We start from the raw sequence: 13,031 nt of genomic DNA on the forward strand, positions 1-13,031 counted from the left end.
ATTAGTGTATTACATCTTGAACCACTGCTGCGCTTTTGAACTGGGGAATTCCCAAAATTTTTACGCAGTGACAAAGAAAGATTGACTATATGTTTTCAAGTCTGCACAGCGTGCAGGTTGAAGTGAACTGACCTACTTGTTGGTTTGGGAGGAGCCATCGAAAAACCCTCAATAGGTTTCAGCTGTGTCTTCTGCTAGCAGGGCATTCTCCAGAGGCACAGTGCATCAATGATGGACGGAGGGACTAGGCTTAAGGGGGGTAGGGGTGCGAATCAAGCAGGCTAACTTGTCCAGCATGGTGGTAAGCTTGCTGGTTGTTCTTGATGGATGTTTATCAGTGCATCCTATCAGACACACAACATGCCTGTGGTTGGTGGAAAAGTTATGAACAAAGGGAACATTAGGGGGAAGCCTCTTCATGCAGAGTGGTGAGAGTGTGGAACGAGCTGCCAACTGAAGTGGTGAATGGGGGCCCGATTTTGACATTTAAGAAAAATTTGTTTAGGCGCATGGCTGGGAGAGGTGTGGAGTGAGGGCTATGGTCCGGGTGCAGGTGAATTGGACTAGGCAAAACAATAGTTTGGCACAGACTAGATGGGCCGAAGGGCCTGTTTCTGTGCTGTAGAGTTCTATGGTTCTAACCACCAGAGGTGAATTAATAATATTAGATACACAATGACTGATCTACTCTCTTAACTGCTGTTTAATACCGCTGATTTGGGTTTGAATTTTCTTTTTGTTGCCTTACACTGGACCCAGGCACTGCTGATAAACTCTCAGCATCATTAAAGCAAAACAGGAGTCCATTTGGTCCATTGAGTCTGTAATGACTCTACGTCAGACCAATTGGCTCGTCCTCTACCCACCCACCTCCTTTTTAGATAGCCCTATTGGTTGTTCCCTTGCAATTGCTTCTCCTTTTTGAAAGCCTCAATTTCACACCTTGCTTTATAACAGAAATGTTGTGCCAGTCTGAAAGTGCGTTTGCAGGGGCAGCAGCAGCATTCCCTCAGGCTGATGGCCCAAGACCGTTCAATGGGTATCCATCAGGCGCTAATTCCTCAGACGACGCATTGTCGTGGAAGCCACTAGTGTTGTTAATACCCCTGAGGCTGGGACTCAGCGAGATCAATGAAGCCTACATCAAAACACTAAAGGTACTATTTTTGTTTTTACCTCTCCAATCCTGGTGTGAATTAGAAAGCAAAAGATTGCAACAGCTCTGTGCAATCTTGTGTTGACCTGGTAGTTCATTGCTTCCTGCCTGGCCGCTCCATCAACTTCTAAAGCCTTCCTTTTATTGTCCTGCTCAGTGAATCATAGAAAATAGGAGCAGGACAAGGCCATTCAGCCCTTCAAGCCTGCTCCCCCTTCAGTGCCACCATGTGACCTCAGTAGCTTGTGCCTGCTTTTTCTCCATACCCCTTAATCCCTTTAACCACATTCTCAATCCTTTTTGAATATATCTAATAACTGGCCTCAACTTTCTGTGGCAAGGAGTTCCACAAGTTCACAACTCTTCTGAGTGAAGATGTTTTTCTTCATCTTAGTTCTAAATGGCTTCCCCTTTAACCTGAGACTGCGACCCCTGGTTCCGTTCCTTCTTATCTGGACAGCCAGAAAATTTGCTGCAATGTTTTCCCTACTCTGCTAACAATGAGTTTAGATTTTCCTTCAGTGACCTTCCACTCACCTCTTCCAGACAGTACGATCTGGCTTTGCTTTTCTATTGTTCATCCAGGGAACATCATCTAAGATACAACATTCTCTTCGGCAACCACATTGATAACATCTGGTTCTGACACCAATTCATTCACTTAACTGTCTGATCAACAGGGGGCAAGCAGGAATGTTGGGAACACTGGTTTCAGTCCACACTTGGAACTCCATGTCTGAGCCACAACCGGATTGTTGCATTCAGTGCTGAGCCTCCAACTCTACATCCCATGCCTGGCTTTGATCCCCTTATTCCACCTGCACAGCATCTCCACCCTCGCACTGCTTCCTCTACTGTATCAATAAGCACCTACCCAGAGCTTTGTTCCAAGACTTGACTATTCCTGACTCATTCTGGATGACAACTTTCTTCCTCCCAGCATTTCCCATAAAGAGCACACCATCCTAGCTCACTGTTCATGCATCAAGTTAATTTACTTGTGGCTCTGTTTACGTGGCCCACAGTAAGCCTAATTTTTAAAAACTCTTCACTCATTTATTGGAAAATTCCTCCAACCCCACAACCATCCAGGTTATTTGCACTCCTCCATTTCTGGCCTCTTGTGCCTCCTGGTGTTTTAATCCCGTCACCATTGGTGGCCATACCTTCATTTGTCAAAGCCTTCACCTCTGTAATTCTCTGAACCTCTTTGCCCCTTTCTTTCTTTGAGACGTTCCCTTGGATAGATCATTTTCTTCCTGTTTTAGCCCACGCTCCCTCTTCCGACTGTATCCATGCATCTATCCCTTATTATTCAGAGCTTAAGGATAGTTTCTTCCCCACAGCCATCATGCTTCTGAATGAACCTCACAGCAGTGCTCTTGTGCTGTCCTTGCATTGTACTAATTGGCCTTTTCACTGTAATCATATACTCTGTGCTCTTGATCTTCCACTTTGATCGATTGCATGAATGTTTGAGTTGACTAGCTAGACTACTTGTGGAAGAACCCTTCACACTGTACAAGGTATTAATGAACTTGAACTTCTTTTTCAGAAATGTTTTATGTTACCACAGTCCCTAGGAGTTATTGGTGGAAAGCCGAACAGTGCCCATTATTTCATAGGCTACGTAGGTCAGTAACTAATTAATTGTTCCTTTAATCCTATTTTCTCTAAATGGCTGCTGTAATATTCAGTCAATTAAAAATACAGTGAACAGTTTACAATGGGTATTGGAGGAGTGATGGTGTACATTGTGTCATGTGTGTCACATAATGGGCCTTGGGGGAGTTAGAGAACAGTGGGTAATGGGTAACAAATAAAGAAGCAAGTGCTGGAATATGAAGCAGAAAATATTGGAAGAACTCGAACAATCTGCAGTCTCTCCCACTACCATACAATAGTGAAACAAAACATTTTCTTCTAGAACAAGGAGCTTCAGGTAAACTGTTCACTCATCCTTTCCCATGATCATTCTTATGCCCCTTACTTTGTTTCTATAGTCTCCCAAATGCTCAGTGCTTATGCTTCTTATCATCTGATTGTATCTAATTTAGGAGAGACAGCAAGTTGCAGATGCTGCAATCTGCAGCAAAAAAAACATACCATTGGAGGAAATCCACGGGTCAGTGGCATTTGTGGATTCAGAGAGATGATCGCCATCTTGGGACATTTCTGTGTCAGGGTCACAACCCAAATGCCAACTGATGCCTAATCCGCTAAGTTCCTCCAGCAGTTTGTTTTTGTGCTGTCTCAACCTATTTCTATACTCTCTCGCACCTCAGTTCTCCTCTCAGCTCTGCTTGGAAATTGTAAAACCTCTACATTCCCAACACCTTCCTCCACCCCTCATTCTGAGGAAGAGTTCCTGACAATGGACACAAAACACTGGACCGGCTTCTCTTTCCGCAAATGTTCCCTGACTAGGTGCTTTCTTGCAGCTTTTCTGTTAACTGTTTTAATGGAAAACAGATATGATGAGATGATGGCCTGTTGACAATAGATTAACAGGAATCAGGAATAATGGGTAGCAGGGGTGGAGACCAACAAGCAACTTTATTCATAAGTGGAGATACTCCTTCAAATTGCAGTCCTCATGATCATGAGTTTATTGTCAAATACATTGTATAATGTACTTATGCACTGAAATTCTTGCTTGCTGCAGCCAAACAGGTACTTTGTAGAAAAAAACTACTACAATAATATACATTCTTGAATTAAAATGAGACAAAAATACAAAAGATAAATGGGTAATAAATATTCAAACCTATCCTCGTGCAAAAAGAAGGGAGTTAGAAACAGGGCAAATTTGTGTTACTGGTATAGTCTATGATTGGTGTAATGAGGGGAGGTTTAAGAGCCTGATAGCAGTTGGAAATTACTGCTTTTGTACTTAGAGGTGCTGGTCTTAGAGGATAACCACATAAATTAAAAAGAGACAATAAATACAAAAACATAGATTACAAATTTTTAGTTCTTGTGTAGCATTTCTCTATGCTTGTAATTTCCTTTGTCATTCTTGGGAAGTAATCCAATTGAAGATGAAGTGGATCAGGTCTGAAAGGTAATGGAAGATATATAAATTTAGGAGTGTTTTGTGAAATGTTAACTTTTCAGATGTTAGCTTGAAAACGTGCTGCATTTAATTAAAGGAAAATGTCAGACAAAAAGTCACTTAATTTGGCATTGTATTTTGCGCAGAATCATGAGCTGAAGAGCTGTACTGTTCCATGTCGATCATTTCAAATTTCCTAAGTCACATGCTCCATTTTTTCTCCGTTATCCAGCAGAATGTGTGCTTACTCGTGTGTGCAAAGCATGTCACACTGCATCTGCTCAATTATAAGCCCTTTACACACTGGCTAATCTGTAAATTGGCCATTAAAGAAGCCATTTTTGCCGCTCACACTGGACCACTGTTAACTGGTACTCTGCATCCTTTCACACTATCAGACATCCCTGGGGAGAGGGGAGCCTATCCTCCACCAGTGACATCTGAGTGATGCATTGAGTGACAGCAGAGAAACCCCTCCACGAGTGCCCTTTCTCTGCTGCTCTCTCTCTCTCCCCTCCCTCTGTCTCTCACAGACTATCTATCCTTGGTTGTTGTCTGTACCCACTTTGTTGTGTGGGTGTATTTTATCCCTGCTGCAACTTTCTCACAGTCTTTATAAATTGTGCGCCTATGTGTTTTACTTGTGTTACCACTTTCCCATGATCCTTTATAAATTGATAAAGATTTATGTAGGTTGGAACAACAATTGGCTAAAGGGCTCATACTGTGCTGTACATAATGGAGCATGATTAATTTTGTTTAAATGAAATATCATAATACATTGATCAGGATTTAGTAAATTGAATACAAAGTTTATATTTTCTTTTGAATCTTTTGTTTCCTTCACGTTCCTGCACTCATGGAAAAAAGTCATCAGCGCGTCACTAATTTGTCCCTGGATAGTCCATGTTCTTTTCACACTGGACTAATTGGCAAGCAAGCATTAAATGACCCCGGGAACGATACACCCTACCTAGGTGATCCATCCCCGGGTTGATTATCGTCTACGTGCCGATTCAGGAGGCATTCACGCTGGTCCTTTATTGGTCATTAATTACTAGGATAAGGTGCCGGTGTGAAAGGGGCTAAAAGCAAAAACTCCCCACAGATGTTGGAAAACCTAAAACCGAAATTTGACTTTTGAAATGTGTGAGTAATTAACCCCCTCAAAAAGAGGGACATTATGCTGAAACAGTATCTCCAGAATATGTGCGCCTGACTATAACACTGATGGACAATGCAAAAAACCCACAATGTTTTACTGAACAAATTGCTCCCTCATCATCTGAGCCCTTACACTAATTAGCTAACAATAATTGGTCGCAGTTCTGGGACTAGTTTAGCTGGATACAGCAAACTGTACAATTATGCAGGCACATAATTTGATAAGTGCAGTTAATATCCATTGGGTGGACCCTTGTGTAGCAGAGAATAATATACAAATGTTCTTTTGTTATTTGGTTCTCAGAAGATGAATTGATCTACCTGGACCCACACACAACACAACCGGCGGTGGAACCTTTTGAAGACTTTTCTATACCAGACGAGAGCTTTCACTGTCATCACCCTCCCTGTAGAATGAACATATGTGACCTAGACCCCTCCATTGCTGTGGTAAGTCCAGTAATTCAGAAAAGGCTATGTACACAGTACCTCTGATTTAATCTGTTTGAGGTCTTCAAAGGATAGGAGCAATAATGCAGGAGCATAGAGCCTGCTTAATATCAGATCATGACTGATCTTTTACCTCATTGCCATTTTCCTGCACTAATTTGTATCGATTCCCTTATTATCTGAAAATGTTTCTCAATTTATCAAGTAATGCAATGTGGGATAATTTTGGGGTCAACAAGAGTTTATTTTAATATACACAAGTACAATGTACAAGCACGGAAATTCTTGCTGTAGCCACACAAGATGCACTAATTACATTAAATGACCACAATTTGGCAAGACAGTAAAATAGATAATAAATGGTGAAGGATAGATAAATAAACACTAACAAATTCAGTTAGTGCAAGAAAAAAAGTGATGTTTCAATAGGGCAGACAGATATTTTGGTTTCCTGTGGAGTAGGATAGGGATAGGTTCCAGAGCCTGAATAGAAACTTTTTTAACCTAGAGGTGCTGAGACTTCAGGCTTCTGTACCTTTTGTCTAAAGGCAGTAGAGAGAAGAGGTTGTGACCTCTTATGATGATGGCTGCTTTCTTGAGGGCAACGCCTCACATAAATGTCTTTGTGATTTCTAAAGACTTCATGAACAATGAATTAATGACCAGAAGTGCAATTAACTCACTGAACTTAAATAAGAAAATCTGCAGATTTTGAGGTCTAGTGCAAAACTCAGCCGGTCATGCAGTAGCCATAGGAAGTAAAAGGCAGTCGATGTTTGAGCCTGATGCCTTCATGACGTTGATTGCCGTTTACTTCTTGTGGATGCTGCGTGATCTGCTGAGTTTCTCCAGCACGTTTGTGTATTGCAGTGAAGTCATTGTATTGATCAAGACATACATAACCTTTCATGAGAAAAGAGGCTTTGTTTAGTAATAATTCCTTCATGGACTTCCTGCTTCCTCTTCCACCCTCGACTTCAGGCTGACTGCTACGCTAACTGCGTGCCACCCATTAACAAACATTAGTCATCGGAGAGGCTTCCACAATCATCCAAATCTGCCAGCAAGATGAACAAGATCTGCTTAACGTTCCCAGCCACGAGGCCCTAATTACACTTGGTGGGTTCCAATGCATGTCATGGTAGGCACTAAATTCCTGAAACAGATATTCTTTTTCAAACTTTCTCCAGGTAGAAAGGAAAACAAGGGTGTTCTCAATTCTCTGAAAATTGCAGAAACCCCACTAACTCCTAGCTCATCACCACAGAGTTGAGAAGGAGCATTCGGGATGGTATAGAGCAGCCATTCTCAAGGAGAGCCAGACAGAATCCCCCCACCCCAACTGGGTGTCACAAACTGAAATAATATAAGAAACCAACTAAACTTGACTACTTCACAGAGAAGGGGGGGCCCATAAACTTTGAGCAGAGTCCAAAGGGGGCTAGAACCCAAAAAAGGTTGAAAATGGCTGATATAGAGAGGCATTGGTCACTGTTAGTGGCAGAGAAAGCACTGAACTCATGTAACCCGCCCACCTATCAAGCATCTCCTGCCTCATCAGTGGCAAAGCTGGTACATCAGCCATCTCAGGACCCACAAAGCTGGAGAGGAAGCAAGTCATCCTCCAGCTTATGTAGCACAATTATTTTTAAGAATAAGAATTTTTAAGAAAGGAGGGAGAGAGAAAATAGGGAATTATATAGATTAGTTAGCCTGACTTCAGTGGTGAGGAAAATACTGGTCAATTATTAGTGATAACATTGCTGTGCCTTTGGTGAGGAGTGGCAGAATTAGTCCAAGTCAGCAAGGATTTACAAACGGGAAATCATGCTTGATAAATCTTCTAGAATTTTTTGATGATGTAACCAGCAGAGTGAATAACAGTGATGTGGCTGATGTGGTGCATTTAGACTTTCAAAAGAAGATCCTGCACAAGAGATTTGTGTGCAAAATGAGAGAATATGGTATATGAGTTAATGTACTGACGTGGATAGAAGACTGGTTGACAAGGAGAATAAATTGGTCTTTTTCAGAATGGCAGGCGGTTACTAGTGGGGTCTCACAAGGTTTGAGGCTGGGACCCCAGCTATTTACAATATTTATTGATGATTTTGTCCAGGGGTGGGAACTAATGGCCTGCGGGGCTAGATTCAAATTTATTTGGCCTGGTGCATGGCTGCCGCCTACTCTGTGCATTGGGAGTCTACCCCACCCTCTGTTGTGGATACAGAGGGTGGCAGCTTATTACCTGAATGAAGAAAAATTAGGAAAAGAGCAAGGCCAATGTGACTGATGCATCAGGCATGGAAGGTTGGAATGTAGGTACACCAGGTAGTGAAGAAAGCATCAGCATGTTGGCCTTAATTGTAAGAGGTTTTGAATATAGAAGCAGGGAGGTAACATAAAACCTCTCACACTTGTGAATTCAGAGGAAAAGCCCAGTTTGCTCATCTCACCTCATGCCATATAATACTCCACCACCCAAAATTCCAGAAGCCTCTGCTTAACCTTTGCAAATTAAAATATAAGCATGCTTGGGTAAGAAGATTAGACCAATAGATGATTGTCCAGATGTGGTCTTACCAGGGCTTCCAGTAAGATGTATATAGTCTTGAACTTGAAAGAACAGACTGTTTTACATATTTCATAATGACAGAGGCTATTTGGCCCATTGCATCTATGGCAGCTCTTGCAATTCCTTCAATTCCAGCTCCCCACTTATTCCTGTCATTCAATCTCTCACGTAAAAAAAAGTACCAAATCCGAAGACTGGGAACAGTTCAAGATGCAGCAAAGGAGGACAAAGGGATTAATCAAGAGGGCAAAAATAAATTACGAAAGTAAGCTTGCGGCAAATATAAAAACCGACTGCAAAAGCTTTTATAGATATGTCAAGAGGAAAAGATTGGTGAAATCCAGAGTAGGTCCTTTGCAGTCAGAATCAGGAGAATATATAATGGGAAATAAGGAAATGGCAGATCAATTAAATTCTTACTTTAGTTCTGTTTTTACAAGAGAGGATACAAATAACCTCCCAAGGATGTTGGGAAACATAGAGACTAATGGAATGGAGGAGCTGAAAGAAATCAGAATCTCTAAGGATATGGTCTTGGGGAAATTGAAGGGATTGAAGGCCGATAAATCCCAAGGGCCTGATAATCTACATCCTAGGGTACTAAAGGAAGTGGACATTCAGATAGCAGATGCTTTAAGAATTATTTTCCAGAACTTGATAGACTCAGGATCAGTACCCATGGATTGGAGGGTAGCTAATGTTACCCCACTATTTAAAAAGGGGTGTAGAGAAAAAGCGGGGATTTATAGGCCGGTGAGCCTTACATCAGTAGTGGGCAAAATGATGGAATCCATTATTAAGGATGTAATAGCGGAGCATATGACTAGCAGAGAAGGGATCGGACAGAGTCAACATGGATTTACAAAAGGTAAATCGTGCTTGACAAATATATTGGAATTCTTCGAGATGGTGACAGGTAAAATAGATGGGGGAGAGCCAGTGGATGTGGTGTACCTGAACTTCCAAAAGGCCTTCGATAAGGTCCCACATAAACAACTGCCATGCAAAATCAAGGCTCATGGGATTGGGGGCAAGGTATTGATGTGGATTGAGAACTGGCTGGCAGATAGAAGACAGAGAGTTGGGATAAACGGCTCATTTTCTGAGTGGCAGGCGGTGACCAGTGGGGTGCCACAGGGATCTGTACTGGGACCCCAGCTGTTCACAATTTACATTAATGATGTAGAAGAGGGGATTGGATGTAATATCTCCAAATTTGCAGATGACACTAAGCTAGGAGGGGTTGTGTGCACTGAAGAGGGGGTCAGGAAGCTGTGTGATTTGTATAAATTGGGGGTCTGGGCAGATACATGGCAAATGCACTACAATGTGGATAAATGTGAGGTTATCCACTTTGGTAATACAAACCGGAGGGCAGATTACTATTTGAATGGCAATAGATTGGGAGATAGGGAAGTGTAGAGAGATCTAGGGGTTCTTGTGCACTGGTCACTGAAGGCGAGCATGCAGGTACAGCAGGCGGTTAAAAAGGCAAATGGTATGTTGGCCTTCATATCAAGAGGATTTGAGTATAGGAATAAGGATACCTTACTGCAGCTGTACAGAGCCTTGGTGAGACCCCACCTAGAGTATTGTGTGCAGTTTTGGTCACCTTATCTGAGGAAGGACGTTCTTGCAATGGAGGGAGTGCAAAGGCGATTCACCAGGCTGATACCTGGAATGGCAGGAATAACTTATGAGAAAATATTGCGCAATTTGGGATTGTACTCGCTGGAGTTTAGAAGATCGAGAAGGGATCTCAGAGACATATAAAATTCTGGCAGGACTGGACAGAATGGATGCGGAAGGGATGTTTCCAATGGTGGGGGAGTCCAGAACCCGGGGCCATGGTTCAAAGATAATATGCAAATCATTTAGGACTGAGATGAGGAGGAATTTCTTTACCCAGAGGGTGGTGAATCTGTGGAATTCATTGCCACAGAGAGCAGTAGAGGCAGGTTCATTGAATATATTTAAGAGGGAATTAGATATATTTCTTTCAGTATAAGGGAATTAAGGGTTACAGAGAGAAGGCGGGATCAGCCATGATCATTGAATGGCGGAGCAGGCTCGAAGGGCCGAATGACCTACTCCTGCTCCTATCTTCTATGTTTCTATGTAATGCCTTTTGAATCTCCCACTTATATTCTAGGAGTAATTTACAGAGCCAAATAACTAACAACCAACTCATCTTTGGGACATGGAAGTAAAACAGAGAATTTGGGGTTATAGAGAGAACTAGCAAACTCCACACAAACTGCACCAAGGGTCAGGATAGAAGTATGAGATGGCATCTCTCCCTCTAACCCCAGTATGCCTTGTGGTACCTGTAGGTCAACTTTGGACACCCAGGACCTAATGGACACCAACATTTAATATAACTGGATTTTTATTTAATTTTAGAAAGTAACAGAAAGACCTCACATTTGCTCAGTTATATTCCATCTGCCATATATTTGCCTATCCACTTAAACTGCCTCTCTGCATCTTCCTCACAACCTACCCTTCCACCAAACATTAAATTATCAGCACTTGAATGTATTACACCATCTCCTATCTACATCATAGATATAGATTGTAAACAACTCAAACTCCAGTAAGTTCCTGGAGCACCCCACTTATCATAGCTAACTTGTTTCATATGTTGGGTGGCACCACTGAGATCTAATGGAAGTCCAAAAACACCATATTGAAACCCTCTTAACATATTCATTAAACATGGTTTCCCTTTGACTCCACTCAACTGAGTTAATTTCTAAACACCCTCGTTATCTCCTTAAAGAATCAGTTTCGCCAGACAAAATGGTCCTCAATTCCCCCCTTTTCTCATTCTCAAACATTGAGGCCATGATTCCTATCTTCCAGTGTCAGAAAATCATTCCAGAGTCTAGAAGTTTGGAAGCTGGCAGTCAGCGCATCCATCTATCTCAATACCTTTTCATTCAAAATCAAGATTCCTTTATTGTCATGTAATAGTACAGAACATGTAATATTATACAAAATTGCCTTCTGCAAAATTGCATTGTGTCGCCCAGAGTAGGAAAGAAAAGCAAAAGAGTTTTTAGGGTCACTAGGTGTCCATGGATTCACCTCCAGCGCTACCGCAGCCTCTACAACCAAATGGACTCCTGTTCAATTCATCGATCCAAACCTCCAACACAATCAGGAAGCCTTCAGTGCCCAAGGTCTTTTGGGAGCCCTTTTTATTCTCAGCACCCTCTCAAATCCCAGCTCCGATACCTGGTTCCCCTGAGGCAGTCTCCAGCTGCCCATGCAGGTTCCCCAGCCGCAAGTTACCCGCAGCCTGTGTGGGACCTTCAGCCACTGAGCCCCTTACTGGTTCGATGCTGTGGTCACCACCCTTTAGGGTTGTCTCCTCTGCTTCTCCACAACAGGGACGTGAATTGGGGCTGGGGTATGTTCTTCCCTGCACTGGTCTGCTGCTCCCTGGAGTCTTTCAACCCTCATGCCCGCTGCCAAGACCAGGTCCTCCACGGCGACAGAGTTCTAGTTAAAAACTCCATTGGCTTCTTCAATAAGCCTTTTAAAGCCTGTCGGGAGACACCAGCATGAGGACTGGGTGGTTGAATCCTTTGCAGCAGCGGTGTCTTCACTCTCCTTGGTCTGCACTAGCAGCAGGCAGTGCTCACTGGAGGCAGATTATTGGGGTTTGAAATGATTCCATTTGGTACCTGTAATTTCAACAAGTCAAAACTCTTAATTCATTCTGTCTTCATTTTTTTCTGGGAGGTTTTTTTCCCCCTCATCTGTGAATATAGAGTTTTTATTTCAATTTTCTATTAGTTTATTTCCCAATATAATTTCTCCTGTTTCCCTGTTGAGATGAAATGTTGTTCCAACAAATTTGATTCAAAGAATGAAGGAAAAATCAAATTGTGGCAAGAAGTTCAAGAATGGCCAAATTTGCCATTGTTATGGTAGGTGTTCCCATATGCATGAGTGAGTGATGATTCTGCAAGTTGCTCTGGATGTTCTGTGATGAGACTTGTTGACAATGATGGATCCTCTGGTAATCTTTTCTGTCCTGCTAAAATGCACACAATCCTCCCAGTCTTCCAACCCCAAGCATACTGCTGCTGCCCAACCCACCTATCTCGCTTCATGTTGCCCATCTTCTTTGCATAGTTGTACAATGGGAACATTGGAGCAGCTGCTGACTTGCATCCTCCATGACTCTCTGTGACTAAGAACACTGGGATTCTGTCTGGTGCCGTGGTGTTAATCTACCATCAGTCAGTAATTTTATTTTTCAGTGCTGCACATTAATTGGTTTTTTTTGTTCTCCTTCAGGGGTTTTTCTGCAGCACCGAGGAGGATTTCAACGATTGGTGTCAAAGAATGAAAATGGTATGACTAGTTCTCTTGACGTGAATTGGATCCTTCTGGCCAGACCCTTCTAGAAGTAGTTCTGTTCATCTGGTCACTTTCCTGTTTGCTCTTTTAACATAATACACATGTCCATCAGCCTGGAAAAATAATGAGCTTAAGAACTGCCAGAGTTCACTTTTGCACCTGATGTTTAATGGTAAAACAGCTTGCATCTCTAACATTTTTAACAGCAATTTTAAAAGCATGCAAATCTCTGATTGTTGGACTCTGGCCATTTATAA

General features: G+C 42.3%; 2 protein-coding genes across 4 annotated transcripts in view; one reads left to right on the forward strand and one right to left on the reverse strand.

Moving 5' to 3' along the window:
* The window catches only part of atg4b (autophagy related 4B, cysteine peptidase), a 61,080-nt gene that overhangs the window by 44,954 nt on the left and 3,095 nt on the right, over positions 1–13,031 (forward strand). For all 3 annotated transcript variants that reach the window (XM_069896433.1, XM_069896435.1, XM_069896436.1), the window contains 4 exons: positions 958–1,157; positions 2,712–2,790; positions 5,680–5,825; positions 12,712–12,768. In XM_069896433.1, the coding sequence (XP_069752534.1) occupies positions 958–1,157; positions 2,712–2,790; positions 5,680–5,825; positions 12,712–12,768 (482 nt within the window). The remainder of the gene's footprint in view (positions 1–957; positions 1,158–2,711; positions 2,791–5,679; positions 5,826–12,711; positions 12,769–13,031) is intronic.
* The window catches only part of dtymk (deoxythymidylate kinase (thymidylate kinase)), a 38,981-nt gene continuing 29,663 nt past the window's right edge, over positions 3,714–13,031 (reverse strand). Inside the window, exon 5 of the mRNA XM_069896441.1 lies at positions 3,714–4,213. Within this exon, the coding sequence (XP_069752542.1) occupies positions 4,208–4,213 (6 nt within the window). The 3' untranslated portion in view covers positions 3,714–4,207. The remainder of the gene's footprint in view (positions 4,214–13,031) is intronic.

The sequence above is a fragment of the Narcine bancroftii genome, chromosome 9, assembly GCF_036971445.1.
Source record: "Narcine bancroftii isolate sNarBan1 chromosome 9, sNarBan1.hap1, whole genome shotgun sequence".
Classification (NCBI taxonomy): domain Eukaryota; kingdom Metazoa; phylum Chordata; class Chondrichthyes; order Torpediniformes; family Narcinidae; genus Narcine; species Narcine bancroftii.